The following is a 25,685-nucleotide window of genomic DNA, read 5'->3' as shown; positions in this document are numbered from 1 at the left end:
CAACTTAATATATCTTTATCCTACTAATCGAATGAGTCTTGAATTGGAAGGTTTGAAAGGACTTTCTCTTAAGCAATTAAAACACAAATTCTAGGAAGGAGCAAGAAAAGGCTCTGAGTGGAGACAAAGGACACTTTTCTTTGGAGCTTCTGCCTGTACCCACCCTTTCCAAGCACTTTGATTTCTGCTAGAAACACAACCCATGGCTCCCTAGGGCACTCACTTCCTTCTTTCCTTTCTGGTCCAAGTATGATCAAAAAGCAAGCCCTTCTCCTTACTTCTCCTTAGCAAAGCTGAAAAAAAATATAAGGAAAACCAAAGGATGAATTAAAGTATAGATACTTCTTCCCCTATAGAAAATTTTTACCAAGTCCAGGTTTCTTACCCCAACATACAGCTGTTGTCAAACTCAGAGGTCTCGTTCAATGTGCAACCTGTCCAAAGAGACCCCTTTTAACTTGGGGCTATTACCAAATTTCACCCCTTTCTTTGCCCCCTCTTTTCCAGCACAAGAATTGGTGCAGACTGTTTGGAGGAAGAGTGTGTTGGGGAGAAAAACCATTTCTTTCTACCCTTCTAAGTTCTTTGGCTGGTGTAATAATTAAACTGACATAAAACAGATTAAGAGGAGAAAAACAAGCATAAGTTGAATAACATATATACCTCCTATGTACATGAGAGACCCAGGAAAACTGAGTAGATCCCCAAATAGCTAAAGCCAATACCTTAAGTAACATCCCCAGCTAAAGACAAAAGATGCTGGAGGTGGGGAGTCAGTTATGGGAGGTTACCAGGAAAGTGACAATAAACAAGGATGCGGTTGTTGTGCAATTTTAAATCCTCACCTTCTCTGTTGCTAAAAGTTTCTACAGATTTAGTCATTCCCCACTTTTTGGTACAGAGAGACACCTTTACAAATGGAAATTCCCCTTATAAATGCAAATGGGTAACTTCACAGTTTTTAAAGAGCTTCTCCTGTGGCTGTTTCCTAAAAATAATCAGCCTAAAATAATCCTTATGCCAAAGAGGCATATTTTGGGGTGACAAATTCTGCCCCCATGCAAGTGGAAATAAAGATGGATGGCCCACACTTAGGTCAAAGGCGATTATTGTCTTTCAGGCAAACTAGTGTTTGTATGAATGTGGAGCTTTCCCAACCTTGCTTATGACCCCAACAATCATAAGCAATCAGCTTAAGTTTGGATTCCTCCATAATGGCTGGAGCATATAAGCACTCAAGGATGGGGATGGGAGAGCCCACCTGGACAAGCATACTCCTTCCCAGCCTCCTCAGACATAGTTTCCGCAGGAGACTCAGGGGGACTCTGTGGCATCTTCTATTCCTTCACCCCCTTTCAGCTCTGAGCCGAATGTTACAGTACCTTCTCTTTTGGGTTCCTGGACCCAATGCCAATGTGGGAGCTGGAGTTCCCCACAGCAACCAGCAATTCTGGGGACACCAGCTGGCTGTCCTACAATTCAGTTCAATTCTGACCCTATTTACCAAGAAATAGCATCCGATTCCGTGGGTTACGGGTTCAGTCCTACAAAACTGCCTCCTGCCCGCTACTTCAGATGCCAGTCACCAAGTCCAAGTTGTTACCAGTGCCTCTGATGGACTGGCTATCAATCAGAGGTTCCCACAACCCCTTTCTTGGGTTTGATTAATTTGCTAGAGCAGCTCGCAGAACTGAGAAACATTTTGCTTATGAGATTACCAATTTATTATAAAAGGATATAACCCGGGAAGAACTGGATGGAAGGATGCAGAAGGCGGGGTATGGGGAAAGGGTGCGGAGTTTCCGTGCTCTCCGGATGCTCCACTCTCCCAGCGTCTCCACTTGTTCACCAACCCCGAAGCTCTCTGGCCTGTCCTTTGGGTTTTACGGAGGTTTCATTACTTAGGAATGATTGATTCAATCATTGGCCATTGGCAATTGATTCAACCTCCAGCCACTCCGCCCTTCTCCAGAGGTTTGGAGGGAGGTACTCAAAGTTCTAACCCTCTAATCATGTGGTTGGTTTCCCTGGCAACCAGCCCCCATTCTTAGGTTACTTGAGAGGCTTCCAAAAGTCACCTCCTTAACATAACAAAAGGCAGCTTTATCATTCTCATCACAGGAGATTCCAAGGGTTTCAGGAGCTCTGTGCCCGGAACAGGGTCCAAGACCAAATATACAGTTCTTATAAATCATAATATCACACCTTCCAAACCTTTGATAATAGTTGTTCCACAGCATCTGAGTTTCAGAGTACCTTATTCTGAAAAAGAGAAGCAAGGTTGTCGACGTATTGACAAGCACAGAAAGAACATTAGGCCATCTTCCTCTGCTTGCTTTGTACCATTTAACAGTGATCCCTGCTTGTGTTAACTGTAATGACTTTATTAAGAAATGTGTTCTTGAGTAGTAAACTTAATCTATCAGACAAATAAAACCACAAATTTAGTTGAACTGGAAATCACTTGTTACTTTGGCTCTTTAACTATCATTATAACATAAATTGTAACAGTTACAACCGTCTCTGGGAGTACATGGATATTTTACAGCTATTGTAAATGAGCGTTATTACAGTTGGAGATATGTGGCTATAAAACCACAGGAAAGGTAGTTGAGGAAAGAACACCTGGTTACATATCGGTTTCCAAGCCCTGCGTATCAAAAGACAGAAAATATGTGCTACACTATCACTTTTTAGGTAATAACAGCAGGTTACTGTATATTTATGCACTACAATACTGCATACATTGGCTACAGATGGTTTAAAGAGTCCTGATTCCCAGGGATGCCTGGGTGGCTCAGTCGGTTAAGCGTCTGCTTTCGGCTTGGGTCATGATCCCGGGGTCCTGGGATCGAGTTCCACATCGGGCTCCTTGTTCCGCGGGGGGCCTGCTTCTCCCTCTGCCTCTATCTCTCATGAATAGATAGATAAAATCTTTAAAAAAAAAAAAAAAAGAGTCCTGATTCCCAATCTGTGTGTGTCTCTTTTCCCGAATTAAACCTACCCCTGAGACTAACAGCATTTCCTTTCAAATAATTTAAGTATCTAATCTCTAGTCTTCTGGATAGATTTCATGTCATGGAACATTTGATAGGTCCTTTTTTTTTTTTTTTTCAGAAGCTCAAAATTAAGGGCAAATATTATTAGCCCCAGCTGGCTGATGAAGAAACTGAACCAAAAGAGATTTTTTTAAAGCAAAGTGCCATACCCCAATAGAAAAATGAAAAAAAAAAAAAAACCCTCATGAGTAGACAATTCATAGAAGACATACATGTCGCCAATAGACATTTAAAAAGTTTCAGCCTCACTAGTTATCAAATAAATGCAAATTTAAACTACAATAACATACCATTTTCCCACTCTGATATAGAGAAAAACTTACTAACAATGCTAACACTTACTTGATGCTGGTAAGGATGGAATAAGATGGGCTCCCCCACTACTACTTAAAGGAAGTATAAATTTGTAGAAGCTTCATGCACTATAAAGTAATGACTCATGTCGCATCAGGAATCTTTGATATATTCTTATCACTTCACCTGGTAATTTCACTTCTTCAGTTCTGTATTAAGGAAATATTCATTTACAAAAATGTTCAGCAAAATATGAAATATGAAAGAATAATGGAAAATAAAAACTCTAACTTCCAACAATAGGAGAAAGGATAAATAATAATCATGTAAGAAGATACTATGCAACCATTAAAATTCACATATTAAGAATATATAATAATACAAGGAATGCTCAAGATAAAACATTAGCTAAAAGTAGGACACAGGACTTTTAAGTACAATCCTAGTTGTATTTTTTGAATGTATAAACAGATTATGCATAAAAGAGAGATAAATGGAATGCAGCCAAATATTAGCAGTGATTAGCATTGGAGGGTGAGATTACAGGTAATTATTTTCTTTTTGTATTTCTTTATTTTCCAATTTTTCTGCAACGAAAAAACATCACTTTTATGATGGAGAGTGGAAACTATTTTGAAAACCAAAGTGAGCAAGGGAAGACTGGACTTTGAAATGAGAATGTGGGTTTTCTAGGTTCTTCCTTTCTAGGTTCTTTGGTTGGTCTAATAAAATTTACATGAGACAGATTAATGAGAGAAAAAGAAATTTAATTTTGTATTTATGGAAGCTCCACAAAAACACAAGAGGCTCAGAGACAGTCAAGGCAATATGAGGCTTAGATACCATCCTGAACTAAGGAATGGGAGAGGGGCCTGGGGCTTCAAAGGGGAGGAGGGTAATTCACAGGACAAGAATAAGAGCAGATGTTTGGTAATTGGATGTTTGTTCTGCCATACAGATAGGTCATTCAAATACAAAGTAATCTCGGGTAATAGCTCTCTTCCTGAGCCAGGCCCCCTATCTAAATTCTTTTAGGTAGTTAAGGAAGAGGTGAAAGTTTTTCTTGAGCCTGCTGGGTCTTGATTGACCTCAGCTCAAAATAATCCACATGCATACAAGGTGGCACGTTTTGGGTGGCATATCCTGCTCCCCTTCACAGTTATCTAGCTACTAAGATAAAAAAATTCTGTTTGGATCTTATATGTGGAACTAAAAAACAAAACAAAACTGAACTCAGATACAAAGAACAGATTGGTGGTTTTGGGGCTGGGGGTAAGGGGCAGGGAGGGAAATGGGTGATGGTGGTCAAAAGTGTAAACTTCCAGTTATGAAATAAAGAAGTCCTGGGGATGTAATGGGCAGCATGGTGACTATAGTTAATAATACTGTATCGTATATTTGAAAGTTGCTGAGAGAGTAGATCTTAAAAGTTCTCATCACAAGAAAAAAATTTGTAACTGTGTGGTGATGGATGTTAACTAGACTTACTGTGGTGATCATTCCACAACATATACAAATACTGAATCATTGTGTTGTACACTTGAAACTCATATAATGTTCTATGTCAATTATATCTCAATTTTAAAAATAAAAATAAAAATGTTTTAATAAAAAATTTTTAAAAATCTCTTTCTGAACGAAGATTTTAAAATTGGACTCTTGAGACCCCTAGAGGTTTCACGATTGGGTTTCAGAGCCCCCTTGAGATTTTATTTATCATGTACATGTATGTGTTTATGTGCATTTTCCTGGAGACACAGTATGTAGCTTTCAGATATTTAAAAGGATCCTTGACCAGAAAAATTAAAAATGAACATAAAGTTTAGTTGAGTAGCGAGTGAATCTGTTTAGTTCAATTCTGATTAATGTAGTCAAGCCCTAATGTTGGTTTTTTTCTCCCTTCCTCAGATTAGCCAGATATTTAACATTCTGTTCTGGATCATGTTGACAATTCCTACAGATATAGATCTAGTACACCAAACTACAATCACCTTGGAATCTGACACATGGACCCATTCAAAAGCTTAACCTAAATGAGAAAAGTAATCATTATATTTTTAAAATAACAATTACCAATATTATTTTTACATTTCGCAGTACCTGTATATGTAATCTTATTTAATTCTTAGCACAACTCTGTGGTAGGAACTGGTAATATCACTCTCATTTCACAGTTATCAGTTTCTCTGATAGAAGAAATGACTGGTACACAGACAAGCAGCTAATGAAATGGCTCCTGATTCCCGGGCCACTGCTGTTGACACTTCTCAAAGTCTCTCCTTTTTTGTTTGAAGGAGAGCAGAATTTGCCACCCTAAAATATGCCTTTTTGACATAAAGATTATTTTAGGCTGATTTTTTTTTTCCTGAGAGTGCCCGCATGTATGTGCATGCGCAGTTGGGGGGCTGAGGGGGAGGGAGAATCCCCACCAAGCTCCACGCTCAGCCCCTGGAGCCCCGTAAGGAGCTGGATCCCATCAGCTGGAGATCATGACCCCAAGATCAGGACCTGAGCCAAAACCAAAAGCGGGCCGCTCAGCCGACTGAGCCATGCAGGCGCCCCTGGGCTGATTTTAAGAAACAGCCGACTCAGAAGCTCCGAAAACTGAGTAGAAGCTACCCTTTTGTAAGAGGCATCTATGTTTGTAAGGGAAATCTCCATTTCTAAGGGTGTCTTCCTCTCTGTACCAGAAAAGGGAGGATGGCTCTAAGTCTCTGGAAACTCTCATCAGTGGAAAAGGCAAGGATCTAAATCTGCATAAAAACTATACCCGGTTTACTATGCTTTGCCTGAAAACCTCCCATAACTGGCCTTCCCTCCTCCCCACCCCCAACATCTTCTTTTGTCTTTAGCTCCGGGTGGATTTAAGGTGGCGGCTTCATGATTGTGAATGCACTTGATGAGAGGAACCAAAGCAGTGCTTAAAATAGGTCTCATATCTGTTTTGCAGGCCCATAACCGAAACCTGCTCTCCATAGATTTTGATCATATAACTCGCACGGGAAAGATCTACGATGACCACCGGAAATTCACCCTTCGAATTCTTTATGACCAGACTGGACGACCTACTCTGTGGTCTCCCGTAAGCCGATATAATGAAGTGAACATCACATATTCACCTTCGGGATTGGTGACGTTTATTCAAAGAGGGACGTGGAATGAAAAAATGGAATATGACCAGAGCGGAAAAATAATTTCAAGAACTTGGGCTGATGGGAAAATTTGGAGCTATACCTACTTAGAAAAGGTAAGTTTGTAGGGAGAATAAACTAGTTCTGAGTTTCTGCACGAGAATATTGAAAATGGCCCTAATTACCGATCTTGGTGAGGAGACCTACAGGAGAAAAGTCTGTTCTGGCTGTCAGGCCCTGTAGAAAGAAGTAACAGCAACAACCAAATGCATCTATAAGGATAAGCTGTTTTTCAGCTAAAAACTTTCCCCAACCCCACGCTCTGCCAGGTACTTTTTCAAACTGAAGTCAGGATAATGGCTTAGCTTTCCCCTCATTTGAGCATATTTGTTGAAGCTCTTGAAAAGGTATCCTTATTATTATGAAAGCTCATACTGAGGTAAAATAGGTCGAAAATTATAAAATTGTGTGTTAATGTATCTCAGCTCTGGAGAAGAACCTCTTAGAGGATAAGGAATTCTAATTTTGTTGGGATAATCAGTGAAGTTTTAGTAGGTATACATATGAGGACTAATTTTCACAAGTAATCAGTCTGAGCAAACGGTAGCAGTGGGGCCTCATTGGTAATAGTCCTTTGTGTGTGCAGTGAGTCTCCAGCAGCACCCATAATGGGAGCTCGCGGGCTCCCGTCTGGTGGAAATAGACAAGGATTTTAATCCCACCCCCAGAACCATTTGTCAAAAGAGCCCCCACAGGGCAAAATGGTTTCTGGCCAGATCAGTAGCAGAGAACAATAAGAGAGAGTGATTTCCATCCGCCATCTCAATTTCTGATGTCCTAAGATGGCATCTCTTATTTCCCAAATCTGTCCATTCAACCAAATTCATCAGTCCTGAATCAATTTCTGGGAATACTGAAAAAATGTTTCCCTTGAGGATTCAAGGGTAATCAGTGCAAGTTAACCCCTAGAAGTTCTTACAGAAGTCATAGAAGCTCATAGCTCACATGACAGAATTTCACTATTTGCACCCAATAATGTCAGGCCTTTCTGATGCACTCCCCAAAGTTTTGGGGGGGAAAAGTATGCCAGTGGTTGTATGTCATTATAAAACTATAATATTACTTCCCAGAGGCAGTTGCTGGGGAACTTGCCAAGTTGGAAATGCCTAGGAGATAAAGCAGAATTCCACTTGGGAGCCAGGGTAAAGAAGAGAGTCCTCTGCTGTATCCACCCTTTGTCTGCTGAAGAAATAGGTCAAATCTATAATCTACACTCTACACTAGGAACATCTGAATCTTATAGAGTGGGTCTTTCCTCTTGAATTTTGGTAATAAGAATGATTTGCAAAATCCTATGGCTCATGTTCACAAAGTACTAAACTTGGTACAAAATTTCCTAATCCAAATATTTGGTGGTATGTTTACAGGGGCAATGCATGTAATGATGACCTTCATATAAAAAAGATACCACTGATTATTAGATCATAGGCTGATTTGTTTTTCAAGGAATGAGGATGGATTTGCCCTGACCCTTCCACAGGTCATACATGTGGCCAGTGAAGTAGCCAACACTCCCTAGGAGTGTACATGGGTTTGAACTCATAAACCCAATTCATTAGCACCACAATTTGGCCACTGAGCTATAACTGCCTGTAGACAGTTGCATCTGAGTCTCTAAGACTTTTCCTTTAGGCTGCCTATACAATAGCAAAGGAGTCTATTGAAAACTTACATTTTAGCCCTTCATGCAGCTTCTGTGACACCAATGAAGCAATTTTATTGCTTCTCTTTTCTGAATTAACTGAGCAAAGAATCATGTGAAGGAAACTTCCCCTAAGTTCTCTTTGCTACAGAAACTGAGTTGGCAATCTCTTTAAAAACAAGGAGAAGTCTATGAGCCAGGGCCTGCAGTGGACAGAAATAAGACCTGACTGATGTATCATGTATCAAGAGAAGCCCTAGGGACTTCCAGAGACTAGTTTACTGACCAGTGAGACAAGCTGAATCACTTGTGCCTTTTAGTTGACTTTTGTCCCTTTCTTGAGTTCACACTTAATTTGTCCTCTAATTACAAAGTCGCCCCAGGGCTCCTGGGTGGCTCAGTCAGTTAAGCATCAGACTCTTGATCTCAGCTCGGGTCTTGATCTCAGTCAGGGTCGTGAGTTCAAGCTCCATGTTGGACTCCACACTGGATGTGGAGCCTACATAAAAAAAATAAAATAAAAAATAAGGGTAGCCCTTGACTTAAACAGTCGTATTATGCAAAACTCAGAACCTGCAAAGCACACAACTATGAAATGGTTCTTTACTTTCCAAAAATCATTTATCATGAGATGGATTTTATTAACGTTATAATTACCAGTAATAATAACTAAATCACTGAATAGATATGATGATTAAATGAAATAACTGAATATAAAGCACCCAGAGCATCTAATCATAAAATAAGTTAGTTTCGGTCCATTTACATAGTGCATTATAGCATTTATTTTCCAGTCACTAACAAATGCTACTTACTACTACTTGAAGGGAAATTAAAACAAGAAAGAACAGAAGGAAGGAAAGGAGGAAGGGAAATGAAGAAAGGAGAAAAGAAGAAAATTAAAGCATTTTTGAAATTGTGATTCTAGAAAATAAAAAGGGAAGGAATATTGAATTTACCAAAATCCAATGTACATGTAACTTTTGCAGTGAGGTGATGAGGTTCTGTGTCTTCCTGTGCTCTTTTGAGTCCTCTCTTTAACATGGCCTTTGCTGGCACATTCTTTCACTATGTCTGGGGCAGAGCAAAGACAAAGAGACTGGCTCCTCTAGTATATTTTAAAGTAAGAATTCTCAAGCTTGAAAATGTATACCTCATTTTATGCTTCAAAATACCTCTGTAAATTTGCTTGCCATCCCTATACCATGATATATTAAAAAGCAACAGCAAATATTTCACCCTAATGTGCAGAAATTTTGTAGAAATCGTGTGACTTCCTCTAGAGCAAGTGCAAGTTACGTGTATCATTTTCATGCACAATGATCTGTAGCCATTAGGAGAAAAATAATTATTTGGGTAATAGCTGTGGTTGCTTAAATGATCTCTTCTCTATTAAAAAAAATCAATTATTGTTTCTTAAATTTTCTCTATGTGGTCATTAATTCTCTATCTTGATTTATGAGACTTCTCTGAGTTAATTATATTTTGAAGACTTGTGGGGCTAAAATTTTGTATTACAGTAAATGTAAATCTTTCGGTTTCCTAAAATCGTTCAAGGACTTCATCTTAAAAAACGCATTTAAAGATATTTTATAATCATTTAATAAGATGCTCTAGTCTGATACATTTACACAAAATTGCCTCTTTAGGGCTGAAATTTTCAAAAGCTGCCTGCCTAAAGTGATACAATGCACGTTGCCTTGAGCTTCCAGGTGGCCCCACACTGCCATCTGGTGGTTACTCGAGTGCTTTAACTTTTCAAATTTCCACCATTGCTCATTTCTATTCTTGTTCAAATGAATATACATGCTTGCTCTTTTTTCCTTCTTTACAATGATCTCTTTTAGGATCTCACAACCCATTAAAAAAAATACAAAGTCTCCAACTCTTTTGTTTGGACTCAGAAGAAATGGCCCTTTTTCCTGCTGTAGCAGCACTGTGGGTGCTGGATGGACTCATAAGCATTCTTTTTGAACAAACTGGTAATAATGCCCACCCAAAGTGAGAAAGCAGCCAAGTGAGAGCTAAATGGCGTTCTGGCAACACAACAGTTACATTCACGAGCTTTCTAATCACGTCATCCACATCCTTGCCATTGGCAGAAAGCTTTAAAACAGACCAGGGAGCTTTTGAGACCGCACTGCATCAGCAGCACCTAGGACAGAGTCGGGCAGTGGTTTTTTACTGCGGCGCGATGGATGAGACAGGGGAGAGAACACAATGGCAATGTGCTATACATGTTTGGCAAGGCACGCACAGCGACTGGAAAAGGCATGGCCCAGGCAGGCTGGTACTAGATAATGTATGGGAGCCATATGGTGATTGTCCCTGGCCCGCATCACAGGTGACAGATGTCATTTGTTCGTGGCAAACTGACAGAAGAGACTGGAAAGGAGCTGAGAAATCTGACTTTGAGCATAGAGCTAATGCAAAGGCATTTTTCACCAGCTCCCCCCAGGTTCTGTTGGTTCTGCCTTGGTCAAGGAGGTGGTTCTCCCTTCGTGTCCTCATGCCAAGTCTCCTGCCTCTGTTCAGTGGCAGTTTCGGAGGTGCAGGTTGTCCCCAGATGACGAGGTGACAGGCTTCCCGCACGCAGCTTGCAGCTTTGTATCCGCAAGGCAGGGTACTTGGTGGGAAAAAACAGAAAGGAGGAACAAACGAGAGAATAACTGCAGACTTTGACTTCACAGTACTGACATGCGATTCAGAATCAATAATTCTCAGAAGGCGGGGGGATATGCAGTTCCAAGAAATAGATTTAATACTAGAATATAATTTCATATTTAGAAGAGGGAAGTGCACATTATATACGCTTCTGTAATTCATATTCATAAATATTTATGTAATTTATGTTTAGAAAATGAAAAGATACCTATTGTTTTCATAACACAAACTTCAGAAAATAAGCTCAACTAAATCCTTTTGCTTGGTAAGGTAATTCTCAAGAAGGGAGGGATAAAGCTTCCTTAGAGAGTTATATCAGAGTCTCCAGGGGTGAGCATTTTTTATTTTTATTAAAAGATGAGATTTAAATGCTTTTCAATTAGAAATAGGATTGAGTCCCCTGTAAAACAGTGTTCCTTTTATGTTTGTATTTGAGGTTAAAATAAGGTAAACCAGTATCAGTGAAATACCTAATCATATGTAAGGCATTATACCTCAACAAATAACTATTTCTAAAATACAGATCAGTTTGGAGGAAAGGGGTTGCATATCCAGAGAATTCTTCACTTTTTAATGGCATGTTCCCCTAATATAGTTTAAAACATGAATTGCTTGTCAACTATACTCAAATTTTTTTAAAATGTCAACTATAGGGGCTCCTGGCTGGCTCAGTTGATAGAACGTGCAACTCTTAATCTCGAGGTTGTCAGTTCGAGCCCCATGTTGGGTATGGAAATTACTTAAAAATAAAATCTTAAAAAAATGTCAACTATACTCAAAAAATAAAACACGAATTGCAGAGAAATAATTATAATATTTTATATACAAACTTTTGAGGAAGACTCTACGACTACGTGAAGCCAATAAATACTTTTTGGTGACTGTAACTCAGTATGTGGCATGCCCTCACCTCCATTTACCTTCTAATCCATCTCCACATGGATGCGACTCCACAAACAGTAACCCTTTTGGAATACTGACTTGATTGTTTGTCCCAGCTCTGCAAGACCCTGTCCTTCAACTTGGCTTTCAGTGGTTCCCTGTTGCCAGCATGTTTAAGTTCAGCCTCCTTAGCATGGCTTAGAAAGCCCAGCATGATCTGGACCCAGCCTACTTAACTGGCCTCATCTCTTGCCATTCACCACCCCGCCCCCAACACACATGCTCTGGCCACACAAAATTCCTCTCATTCTCTGAAAAGCCATGTTCTCTTTCTTATCCAGACCCTCAATGCTGTGCCCTCTGTCAGGAGCACTATCTCCCTCCCCGGCTCCCCCCACCTCCCTGCCTTCAAACCTGGCCAAAGCTGTAGTCATCCTTGAGATCTCAATTTGGATGCTGCTTTCTCCAGGCAGCTTTTCCTGACCTCTTAAGTCTGGCTTAGCTATTCTTGCTCTACTCCCATAAGCACCCTGTCCTTCCTCTGTCATAACACACTGCACACGGTGTTGTAATTGCTTGGTTGCTTGTCTTTCTTCTCCACAGACACCATTACTGCCCGCTACTATATCCACCCAGCACTATATCAGTGCCTGGCACATAGCAAGTGCTGGATAAATCTGTGCTGAATGGATGAATGTGTTTCTTTAATCTCCTTTAATCTCCTCAGCTTCAGTGGTACGTATTATGCTATTTTTTGCCTTTGTCTCGTTTCAGTCTGTGATGCTTCTCTTACATAGCCAGCGGCGCTACATCTTTGAGTACGACCAGTCGGATTGTCTGCTCTCAGTCACCATGCCGAGTATGGTGCGCCACAGCCTACAAACCATGCTTTCAGTGGGCTACTACCGGAACATCTACACCCCGCCAGACAGTAGCACTTCTTTTATCCAAGACTACAGTCGGGACGGCCGACTGCTGCAGACCCTGCATCTGGGAACAGGGCGCAGAGTTTTATACAAATACACCAAGCAAGCCAGGCTGTCTGAAGTTCTCTATGATACCACTCAGGTCACATTAACATATGAAGAGTCTTCTGGAGTCATTAAGACAATACACCTGATGCACGACGGCTTCATTTGCACGATCAGATATAGGCAAACAGGTTTGTTGTGAAAGGGTGGCAGTGCGTACATCCACATCGGTCAGTATTTTCTTACAACATTTTTGCTGGCCACAGTGTGAAATAGAAGCATTGACCTTTAGACATCCAATCCCATAAACATTCACTTTGGTTATTAAATTATCTTCCATTGAAAATAAAAACCTGTTATAGACTGCATGAAAGCTGATTCCTTAAAAACCTACCGTGCATTTCTCTGTCTCTGTCTCAGCTCTCAGAAAAGCTGAGCTCTGAGAACCTGATCCAACGGTGTGCTCCTTCCTAACTCATTACCAGATCTTCCCAGAGATGCAGCTGCAGGAGTTGAGCCTCCCTGAAACGAGCTCAAGCCCCATGTAACCTCTATAAGCCTCAGAGGATGGCAAAATATGTTCAAAAGTCAGAACTTTTGAATATATTTCATCCTTTGGGCTTAGCTTATCAAATGCCCGAAGTCAGTTACCTTAATGCTGGATTTTGTCAACAACTGACCTGCTGACTTTGTAGCACAGGTTAAACGAATTAAAAGTACTTTTGTCAGTGATTATAACAAGAAAGGATGTTGATAATATCAGTTTCATCACCCCAAGCCACTGGATGGGCTGTTACTTAAATAGTTCCTGTAATTAAATTACTCTATAACTATAGCGTACAGTATTTTTTCGTATTTACTGACCACAGCTCTGAGCGTGTGTATCTATGAGATGATATGCCCGGGCGTGAAGTATCAGAGGTCAATCTCTAATATCTTATTTTGAATGTAAAAGCATCACTACTAAAGACCCTGACCCTAGATCCTTCTGATTGCTCGACATTACCCATCTAGCTCTGTTCTCATTGTTTTTATTTTGATTCCTCAGGACCTCTTATTGGACGCCAGATCTTCAGATTCAGTGAAGAAGGGCTGGTGAACGCTCGGTTTGACTACAGCTACAACAACTTCCGAGTTACCAGCATGCAAGCTGTGATCAACGAAACCCCTTTGCCCATAGATCTGTACCGATATGTTGATGTTTCCGGTAGAACAGAGCAGTTTGGAAAATTCAGTGTCATTAATTACGATTTAAATCAGGTCATAACCACTACGGTGATGAAGCACACCAAGATCTTCAGTGCCAACGGACAAGTTATTGAAGTCCAATATGAAATCCTAAAGGCTATTGCCTACTGGATGACTATTCAATATGATAATATGGGGCGTATGGTGATATGTGATATAAGAGTGGGAGTAGATGCCAACATAACAAGATACTTCTATGAATACGATGCCGATGGGCAACTTCAGACTGTTTCTGTAAATGACAAAACCCAGTGGCGTTATAGTTATGATCTGAATGGAAACATCAACCTCTTAAGCCATGGAAATAGTGCTCGTCTTACTCCTCTCCGATATGACCTCCGAGACCGCATCACCAGACTCGGGGAAATTCAGTATAAAATGGATGAAGATGGCTTTCTGAGACAGAGGGGAAATGACATATTTGAATATAATTCTAATGGTCTGCTGCAGAAAGCCTACAATAAGGCTGCTGGCTGGACTGTGCAGTATTACTATGATGGGCTTGGGCGACGTGTCGCCAGTAAGTCCAGCCTAGGGCAGCACCTTCAGTTCTTTTATGCGGACCTGGCCAACCCCATAAGAGTTACTCATTTGTACAACCACACGAGCTCAGAGATTACATCCCTGTATTATGATCTCCAAGGTCACCTTATTGCCATGGAGCTAAGCAGTGGTGAAGAATATTATGTAGCTTGTGATAATATAGGCACCCCACTGGCTGTGTTCAGCAGTCGAGGTCAGGTGATAAAAGAGATATTGTACACGCCTTATGGAGATATCTATCATGACACTTACCCTGACTTTCAGGTCGTCATTGGTTTCCATGGAGGACTCTATGATTTGCTTACTAAATTAGTGCACCTGGGGCAAAGGGATTACGATGTTTTTGCTGGCAGGTGGACAACGCCTAATCATCACATATGGAAACAGTTGAACCTCCTTCCTAAACCATTCAACCTCTACTCCTTTGAAAATAACTACCCAGTTGGCAAAATTCAAGATGTTTCAAAGTATACCACAGGTATAAAACTTTACACTAAATTTGCAATAACTCCATGGTGTTTATCACATAATCTCAGTGCCTCTGTAAATATGCTTCCTCTTCCTGCCAGTTAACCCACAAGTTATTGTGCAGTCACTCTCTTCCTTAGTCTTCTAGAGGGAGCACAACTGTGCAAAGGGCATAAAACATGATGCTTCTGCATCCCAGGACACGTTTTCTTTCCTTTTAAGCTTTCTGTTTGTAGGTTTCACTGTTAAAAGCTTATATGAGGGGTGCCTGGGTGGGTCAGTCAGTTAAGCATCTGCCATCAGCTCAGGTCATGACCTCGAGGTCCTGGGAATGAGCCCTAGGTGGGGCTCTCTGCTCAGCAGGGAGTCTGCTTCCTCCCTCCCTCTTTCCCTGCTTGTGCTCGCTCTCTCTCAAATAAATAACATCCTTTTTTAAAAAAGCTTATACGAATAATTTCATAAAGGAAAAATTCAGGATTATGTTCCATCAAATAAATCTAATATTACGGTCTGTGTGGCCTCAGTACCATTACCACATTAAGAGTTTCAGTGCTGTAAACTGAACCTATCTCTGTGATTATCCATGAATCAAAAGGTATCCCAGTAGAGAGAGGATCCTATGTTTTAGAGCAGGTGATAGAAGGGGGAGTTTTATCCCTAACCTCCCACTGGCTGAACATTTTGAGGGCAGGAGAGGTATCGTTCAAGCTTTCCACAAAGCTTGTAAAGTATGGGCTTCGTCATTTTTTTTTCTTTTATATTTTGTGCCTCACAGACATTGGAAGTTGGTTGGAGCTGTTTGGTTTCCAGTTACACAATGTTCTACCTGGATTTCCCAAACCAGAATTAGAAAATTTGGAATTAACTTATGAGCTTCTACAGCTTCAGACAAAAACTCAAGAGTGGGATCCTGGAAAGGTTTGTAAAAATTTTACCATCTCTGTTTATCTGAAAAAACAGACGAGCATCCAACACCATGAAATGGCATTAACATATATTTGCTTACTTATTTTTGAGTTATCTTGAATATTCACTGAAATGTCCACAGTTAATGAGGAGGTAGAAAAAAAGCTTCCATGAGGAAAGGATCAGGGAATTGGAGCTTTTAGAAAAGACAAGACTAACGTGGGATTCGATGCCCTGCTGCAGTAGACAAACAGGAGGAACTAAACTTTTAAAATTCCGGAACGGGCTGCCAAGGGCAATTATGGATTCTGTATAGAGAAAACTGTTCACTGACAGACATAAAAAACTTCAGATTTCCAACAGCGAAACAATTTAGGGTGTAGTGCATTAAAAAACATGGGAAGAACAGAATTAAATTATTCTGACAAAGAAAAAGTAGTAAGAGCAATGAAGTAAAAATAATAAATACTATAGGGGTAGAGTCTCTGAGAAAATAGGAATACCAAACTATTCACAGTTCAGCAGATAATTTCATCAAGAGTATGAGGTACAAATGAAAACAAAATAACTTTTTCTTTCAATTGAAAGAAATGGAGGACTCTTTGCAAAAAAAAAAAATTACTTAAGCAAAATAAAACTGAAATTAGGATGGGAGGGCTTGAAATTTAAGTGTAAAAAATTAGGGGCACCTGGGTGGCTTAGTCGGTTAAGCATCTGCCTTCAGCTCAGGTCATGATCCTGGGGTCCTGGGATCGAGCCCCACGTCGGGCCCCCTGCTCAGCAGGGAGTCTGCTTCTCCCTCACCCTCTGCCCCTCGCACCCCCCGCCGCTCATGCCCTCTCTCTCTCTCTCAAATAAATAAAATCTTTTTTAAAAAATTATAAGGGAAAGGCAAATCTAAATAGGTACTATAGGCTTATCCTGTTTTGTAAATACATATATAAAAATAATTTTGTAATTAAAAAGTAATTAACAGTCCTTTTTATAATTAAAAGTCCTTTAAAAAAGTTAATCAAAATGTTGAAATTGCTGAAACTTTGTTGTGGATTCTCTTCTTTTTATTTCCTAGTATGTTTGAAAATGCCCATAATAAAAAGGGGTTTTTTTTTAAGTCCACGTAAGAAGATCAGTGAACTTCTTGCTGATTTGCTGTAGTTATGTAGAAGGTTATAATCTGTTTAAAAGCAAGAATAAGGCCTTAAACCCTCTCTGCTCCTCACTGTGGCTAATGTATCACACCACGTACAGTAACAAACAGCTAGTGAGTATTAGTTAAATTGGTGAAGTTGAAATGTCTTTGTTTCGGGGGAGCTGGACCCACTTAACTTGAAGTGACTTCTAGTTCTGAGATTCTATGATACCAAATTTGAACATACTTCCTTATGTTTAACTCACCAAGACCTCAAGAAGTATATGCCAGGTGACCAAGTAACCTGTTAGTCTTGTCTTTGCCAAATCGCTGATGAAGAGATTCCAAATTTGGCTTCTTGTGAAATCACACACCAGCACGGTAAAGCAAGAAGGGGCTTTTCACAATCACCAAGCATTTGCACTGTGCCTTTCTTCTTTCCTAGACTATTCTGGGTATTCAGTGTGAGCTCCAGAAACAGCTCAGGAATTTCATTTCCTTGGACCAACTTCCTATGACTCCCCGATACAATGATGGACGGTGCCTTGAAGGAGGGAAGCAACCAAGGTTTGCGGCTGTTCCTTCTGTTTTTGGAAAAGGTATAAAATTCGCCATCAAGGATGGCATAGTAACAGCTGATATTATAGGAGTAGCGAATGAAGATAGCAGGCGGCTTGCTGCCATTCTCAATAATGCTCATTACCTGGAAAACCTACATTTTACCATAGAGGGGAGGGACACTCACTACTTCATTAAGCTTGGGTCTCTGGAGGAAGACCTGGTGCTCATCGGTAACACTGGGGGGAGGCGGATTCTAGAGAACGGTGTCAATGTCACTGTGTCCCAGATGACTTCTGTGTTGAATGGGAGGACTAGACGGTTTGCAGATATCCAGCTCCAGCACGGGGCTCTGTGCTTCAACATCCGGTATGGGACAACTGTCGAAGAGGAAAAGAATCACGTGTTGGAGATTGCCAGACAACGTGCTGTTGCCCAGGCCTGGACTAAGGAACAAAGAAGACTGCAAGAAGGGGAGGAGGGTATTCGAGCATGGACAGAGGGAGAAAAGCAGCAGCTTTTGAGCACTGGGAGGGTACAAGGTTATGATGGGTATTTTGTTTTGTCTGTTGAGCAGTATTTAGAACTTTCTGACAGTGCCAACAATATTCACTTTATGAGACAGAGCGAAATAGGCAGGAGGTAACAAAAAAAATCTCTGCCTTTGCGTCACCAAAGACTGCCTGTTTTTAAAACATAAAATGGTTTATTGTATTGGTTTTCTAGATCAGAACTCTGTATATGTAAATATGGAGGAAAAACATATCCAACTGCCTTTCAATGTGACAGAAGATGGTATTTTAATATTGTTTGTTTAAACTCTTTAAGAAATGACAGAGATTTTTAGTTCTTGTGTGGCAGTATTCAAAATAACACAAGTAAAAGAGCTAAAAAAAAAAAGTTTTCAGAAAGCACCACTTTAAATTTGTCAGGCCATGCATATGTTCAAATATAAAGGACCCAAGGTTCTCTATCTCTATTGTGACACGAAATTTCACGTTTAACTGTTGGCAGAACTTGTGGGCTATTTGAAAATGTGGTGCGATAGTATTCTGAACCTTGCTTTTCGAAAGACTGCCAGCCCTTTCACATTTCCCAGATCCGTTATAGGAAACTTACAAACAAGTGTAAAATGTCCTCAGCCACCATCTCCAAGAGTCAGGACCCATTCGCCCTTCCTCCCTGATTATTCCTCCTTGCTTGTTAAAGTAAATGCCATGTTGTTGTGCTGTGTTTTGGCGTGTGGTGGCTGGGTTCTGCCTACCACGCCTCCCTATGGGTGTGGTAACAGGACTGAATTACCACTATTTGCTTGTGTGTACATGATACCAAGGCAGCTGGCCAGTGTAACTTCTCCCACAACCTGTTTTGACTACTTTTTTTTTTTTTTTTTTTTACCAAATTGTAAGCATAGCTTTTATTAACCTGGGTAGGAATTTCTCATTTATATATAGGGTGTGTTTTTGGTCATAGTTTCACCCTAGTGATTCTGTATTGATACACTAATCCAGTGGTGTTGTGCACACGGAAGGTAATTTACTACAAATGATTCTGGTACAAAAAAATAAAAGAGGCTTTAGCAGGCATACGTGCCTGGAATACCGATAAATACGTTCACTACTACTGCAGAAATTCACAAGAGCCAAAACCTTTATAAAAACAGACCTAGTACTAAGACGAAAGGAAAATACTAAAGGGAAGACCAAACCAAACATTACAGTAGTTGCTGCCACATTGACTCATCCCACTTAGATTTATCTTTCAAATGTACAATTCTGTATTGAACATCTCCCAGCCACAGTCAGGAAATTTAATTAAACGAACCCTTTCCAATCTAAAACATTTCAACTCATTATAGAGAGGCAGACTGTTTTTTTACTAAAATAATTTGTACGGTTAGTTATTTTGGTTCTCTGTCTTTACCCATTTATTTTTATTTAATCATCTGTCCTGCCTGGGAAAATAACTATTTTCCAGGAAAACTTATTTTGTTCCATGATCAGTTAAACTTTGGAAAAAGATCAGGATTAGTGCTAATATCAGCTGCAGTTTCTCAATCTTTATGAATCCTGTAGTAAAAAGAAGTCCCTTGGTGAGCTGCGAGATTTGTGCCCAGTGACAAAGAGACAGTTTGTGAAAACGCTGTGTAATTGTAAGTTACCACAAATGAAAATACATGACAGCACAATGTGGCCTGCTGAAAATTCCCCTGAGCCAGCTTCAGCACCTTTCATCACTGGGTCTGCACATTCGCTATGTCTGAAGGAGAATTCATGATGGAATGTTACAGTTTGGATTCTTTCCAGCTACCTAAATGCAGTGTGGGGTCATTGCCTTGCTTTGTGATGACAGTCTTCTTTGAAAATATGCAAAGTCAGAATTCAGGCTCCTGTTAAGGTTTTTAAAGAGTCTGATTTCTTACTCCACCAAGTGGAAGGACAGAAAGGCAAGGACCTGCAGACAGCAGGAGAGGGTGGATCCAAACATTTCATTTTCAAAAACTTCACATTGGGATTACCACATTCTTACGCATGTATTCCGAGAGAAAGACAGAGAGAAAGAGAGAGAATTCATGATGAACTCCTCTCTCTTTTTAACTGGAAGCACACCAGCTCAAGAGATTACTGATAGAGACTACAATCATATTACTGTGTTGTTTTTTTCCCCCTGAATCAGGCCTGTGTTAGTGGTACAGTATTTATTCAGCACAGGATTCTAAAATTATGAACAAACTTGTTGAAAATTTGAATACCTCCACACCAGCCTAAAAATGGACCTTAAGTTCCTAGAAACTCTGAAGTTCTTTTAAATCAATGGAAAAATAATTTGCGAACTGTATATAGAGAGTGCATTCATAAATGTGATGATGTATTTTATCACTAATCCAAGATGTCAATATTAGAGTCTATTTTGCTTATATTTTAAGCGATTATTATACTTTTTTGCAATTCACTGATGATGTATCATTTTCAAACTGCTTTAAATATCCATTAGGAACAAATATTTGAAGCTTTTACTTAATAGTGATTACCTTGAACTGTGCATTTCTAGTTTGTAATACATATTTATTTAGTTTGTGCCTTTAGTTTCTTAAAGTTGTATTATATTCAGGAAATGCACTTTTTATCACTTATAGCTGTGGTTTTAATACTGCCTTGAACTATTATTTTTCTCTTTACCACTTCCAAAGTTTTTGGGAGGAAAGAGAAAAAAACCCAAAAGGTTAGCACCAATGAACAGTAAATCTAAGAGAAACATTTTGGCATTTCTTAGTAAGAACGTGGAGATATTGGGTACATCGTTCAGCTGAATACAAGGAATGCCTTCATAGATTTGCAATTCTGAAGTTTAACTTAATGAAAGAACAATTTGTTTGCATTTCCTGATGAAAGTAAATGTATCTTAAAGGGAAATATTTGAATTTCTCATACCCAGAGCACAGGCAGCTGACACTGCATAACCACACACCATTCAAGCACGTTCGAATGAGAGCACGCTAGTTGGGGCTCTCATGAAGAACATTCTGGGCTGGAGGCAGGGAATACTCTGTGGTTGTTTCTTTTTCCTAGTTAGGCCCACTTTACTTGTGCTGTTTTGTTTTATTTTGTTTCGTTTTGTTTTTACTCTTGCACTACGGTCTAGAGATCCAAATGAACTGCAAAGTTTGCAGTTTAACAGACATTTGATTACATTTATTTTTAGTTGTCATTCTAATCATTATTGATTAGAAGCATGACTCCTGAAGGAAAGGGAAATAAAGCCCAATTCATCCTAATTTCTAGCAAAACACTCACCATATAAATAGGCATATGTTTTATTTTTAACCCAGCAAAATACTGTATAAAATAAGCGTGTCCTTTACTGTCAATTTATCTAGAAGATCTATAATATATAGACTATATATATATAATATAATATATATACAACATAGCCAAATGTATAAAAACTTGACAATGTATAATTTGGAATTCACAGGCTAACTACATAGAGAGGTATAAAATTGAATGATAATTTTTCTAAGATTTTTCTTTTTCATAACTGTTGACACAGTTTCAAGCATTCTATCATGTTGTTCCTACTCTTTTTTTTTTCTTTCCTTTTTTTAAAATCTATTTTTAACCAGACCAGGCCCCACTGTAATATCACCTGAGAGAGTCAGGGCGAAGTTTTTACATTTATAAAGATACATTCCTGTAAGGGCAATTGTAATGGAAGCAAAAGTATAGGAATCAAGTATTGAAACACATTCTTTGGAAGAGACTGGAGTGTATTCTAGCTTGTGGAAAGACAGAAGGCTACAGATTAGATGCGACATTCTTGTTTTCTTGGAGGAACTCACATACACGTAGCTGACCTGACTAGTACTTCAGATCTCAGACTGCTCTTCCACAGCCTTCTGTAAGGTTCTTTATTCTGCAAAGGAAAAAACAAAAAAAACCAAAAAAACAAAAAAGACCAAAAAAACAAAAAAAAAACAAAAAACAAAAAAGCAAAACAAAAAAAAACAGAAAACAACAAACAACAAAAAAGAATTCAACCACAAAATAGTGACTGTTAGTTCAGTGTGTCCTTCACGTGAAAGCTATTAAGGACCAAACCTACTACTGTGTGTACGAAGAAATTACTTCCTAAACAGTAACTGAAAATAGTTAGTTAAACTTGCTGTGGATTTTGTCTTGGCAGTTGTCATCTTACATTATTTGTCAAAGGAAATGTGTTTGGCAGTTAAAAATCTTTCCTTAGATTTAGTGGTGGACTTTAACCTCTTAAATAAATGTTAGTATATCAGATTGTGTCCTTGAAAAATATTTTACTTGTATGAATCATGACAATGTCTAAATCTTTACTCTTCTTCTGGCAAAAGCATCGGTAAGAAAGAAGGTGAAAAAGAGAAGTATAGCCTTTACGTCAGAAAAATATTCTTTTTAGCTGCTTACTTTCTCATCAACAGTAAAGATGTTTACAGTGTATGGCACTTTCAGTTTCTATATAACAACAGTTAGAGGTTCTAATCATACTGAAAATTGTGTTATAATGGCGTGAGCCATGTTGCTAGGAAACAATAGGTTCCAATTTTGTATTCCTGCTCTCACTCCTGTGCTGAAAAGTGACTGGATACTGTACAGGTTCATGTTCTCTGGCTGCAGTTAAATGGTCTTTTGCATTTTGCTCTGGCTTTCAGGCCAGAAGCATGCATTTTTCTACAAGAGCATCACAACAACGTGCTGTAAATATTTAAAGTTCAACATTATGTGTCGATATTTGAAAGAAAAAAGTACTTTGAATATTTCATTTTTAAAAAATAAAATTGCAAATGAACACTGCGGCCCGTTTTATTCATGCGCCAAACTGCATTCTCGAGTCTGTCTGGTCACCTGACAATTGAAAAGTAGCTCCCTAACAGAGAACAGTAAAACTGCATCATCTTGAAAATGAAGGTGCAGAAATCAAAAAGGCACTAATCCTAAGCAGATGTCTCTTCATTTTTATTTTTCGTACAAATAGGATCTCTGACACAAATGACCATTTAATAAAAAAAGAAGAGTAGCTTTTGCAAGTTTAAATGCCTCTAGGCTATTAGTTTAAAAAGGTTTCTTTCTCTTGTCGATGCCTTTCTGAGCAATGGAAAGAAAATGAAGAATTGCGAAACGGGTGGGAGAGAGCTAGGAGAGCAGAACACGCAGATGCATTGGCAAAAAAGTGAATGGGGGAGAGAGGCAGTCAGGAAACACTAAAAAACAACAGCTCGCACGTCCCGGGCAGTTCCAATGGCCATTTGGCACTTATTTTTCATGAGAACATATTTACGAGTGACACTGGGAAAGCAGGCCAATAGAGCTTGCAAAATTCAACTTGATAGTAACAGGGCACCCATTGTCCAAACAACCTGTTTGTTTCTGAAAGTTGCTTGGAATCCTGGAATTTACATCACCCTTAAATGCCCTGCTGCCTTTTTATTCAGTGATATATCCAGTAGTCTCCCCTTATCTGCAGTTTCACTTTTCAGGGTTTCAGCTACCTGCAGTCCCGCAGTAAACCACAGTCCAGAGGCAGATGATCCTCCTCCTGAAGTTGTCAGAAGGTCAAGAGTAGCCTAACACTGTCACAATGAGTGCATCATTCCCCACACTTCCTCTCATCACATAGGCATTTTATCACCTCACATCATCGCAAAAAGGGTGAGTGCAGTACAGTAAGCTATTTTGAGAAAGACAGAAACCACATTTGTGTAACTTTTATTACGGTATATTGTTATAATTGTTCTATTTTCTTACTACTTATTGTTGTTAATCTCTTGCTATGCCTAATTTATAAATTAAACTTTATCACAGATATGTACATATAAGAAAAAACATAGTATATATAAGATTTGGTACTATCTATGGGCTTGGGCATCCATGAGAGTCTTGGAATGTATCCGCCACAGGTGAAGGGGCCTACTGGGACACAGATACAGTGAAAAGATTCATGGAGCAGAAGACAATCCCGATTGTTCCAACACAACCAGTCAGCAAAAAGCAACAGGGTCATGGGTGGGAGGGCGAAAATATTAGTATCACCTAGTCATTTTTTTAAAATAGCCATCCTACCCCACCCTCAGTGTGCAAAAAGAGGCAAGAGCTCCTACATAGAATCATTAAACGAGAGAACAGATTTCTCCATATTCCCTCCCTACTCACCCTCATTATTAGAGATCTTTGAATATCAGTGCTACTTAAATTTTTAGCAATATTACTTCCTCAAATTTATATAATTCTAGTACCTCAATAATCCTGGGAGGTGAGCAAGACTTCATTGTTCCTACTTGGCAAATGCAATAAGAGTAACAGACTGACTTACCTAAGGTCACATGGATAATCTGACAAAGCTGAAAGAATTCAAATCTCGAGGCACCTGGGTGGCTCAGTCGTTAAGCGTCTGCCTTCGGCTCAGGTCATGATCTCAGGGTCCTGGGATCGAGCCCCGCATCGGGCTCCCTGCTCCGCGGGAAGCCTGCTTCTCCCTCTCCCCCCTGTTTGTGTTCCCTCTCTCGCTGTCTCTCTCTCTCTCATATAAATAAATAAAATCTTAAAAAAAAGAATTCAAATCTCAAATATTATGTTGATGGGCTCTCTCCAGTCAATCGGTTTTGTTGTATCTTTCTACATAAAAATACTCATTTAAGAGGCCAACGATCTAATGATGAAAATTCTGCCTTTTGCCACAAGTTTGGCCAATGACCCCAAATGATGAACGTTTCCAAAGTGGGTAGTTTAACTTCACCCCTAGCTGCAAACCCTAAATTAATGGTATCCCATTTACTACAAGGACAAACATAGGCGACAACGTTGGATTTATAGCTCTCTAACAGGAAGACTAGGTATCTTGTAACCTTGAAATGCTCAAGGGCAAATCTGGATTTTATTATTAATAGACTCTGGCTGAACTCAATAAAGTGAATCAAATAAAACATGAGCTGATGTCCAAACCTTCTTAACAGATTTTAAAGCTATTTCTCACATTTTTAATTCTCTATCCGCTCTACCACAAATATCTTCAATCCAGCCCTCCATTTACACTAGAAGTCTTAATCAGAGGCATCCTCTGTAGACTTCTTCTACCTATGTACTACCACAAAGCTTACTTGCTTGTAATAGCCAAACTGACAATTACCTAAGCTTGTCTCCCTTACTGACCTTATCTCTTAAGAACAAACTCAGAGGAAATGAATGAGTGTTTGATAAACTGTCATGTTCTTGTGGGCTTGCTGACACACTTTTTTTTTCTGAAGAAAGGGGTACACTTGGAAATATATGTGCATTTTTCTATCTTGACTCAGCATCTTACAGGTATATGTTAGCATGGCAATATTTTAGATATGGCAAGAATATGACCTTTCTGTAAAGCCGCAAGCTATTATGTACTGGGAAATAGCAAGAATGCTTATGCTGGGAGAGAAAAAGTGAAAAAAACTTTATGAGTAAAAGGCCAGCAAAAGAAGACAGTGGGTAGGCACATCAACTGGAAAGTTTGACAGTAGCAGACCCAGAAAAAAGCACTTACCTTTTTCAGGGATCTGTCCAATAAGATAAGATGGCTTTCATCAATGCTTTGTTTAATATATTCATAGCACCTATCTCTGAATATTTT

General features: G+C 39.4%; 1 protein-coding gene across 1 annotated transcript in view; it reads left to right on the top strand.

Annotated features, from left to right (window-relative positions):
• The window catches only part of TENM1 (teneurin transmembrane protein 1), a 785,963-nt gene extending 763,506 nt beyond the window's left edge, over positions 1 to 22,457 (top strand). The window contains exons 30-34 of the mRNA XM_054509125.2: positions 6,304 to 6,600; positions 12,507 to 12,894; positions 13,752 to 14,972; positions 15,738 to 15,880; positions 17,443 to 22,457. Of these exons, the coding sequence (XP_054365100.1) occupies positions 6,304 to 6,600; positions 12,507 to 12,894; positions 13,752 to 14,972; positions 15,738 to 15,880; positions 17,443 to 18,201 (2,808 nt within the window). The 3' untranslated portion in view covers positions 18,202 to 22,457. The remainder of the gene's footprint in view (positions 1 to 6,303; positions 6,601 to 12,506; positions 12,895 to 13,751; positions 14,973 to 15,737; positions 15,881 to 17,442) is intronic.
• The last annotated feature ends 3,228 nt before the right edge of the window (positions 22,458 to 25,685 follow it).

The sequence above is a fragment of the Mirounga angustirostris genome, unplaced genomic scaffold (genome assembly GCF_029215605.1).
Source record: "Mirounga angustirostris isolate CCGP_5_RB_7025 unplaced genomic scaffold, mMirAng1.0.hap1 SCAF_11, whole genome shotgun sequence".
In the NCBI taxonomy this organism is placed as follows: domain Eukaryota; kingdom Metazoa; phylum Chordata; class Mammalia; order Carnivora; family Phocidae; genus Mirounga; species Mirounga angustirostris.
This window is presented reverse-complemented; position numbering and strand designations above follow the sequence as displayed.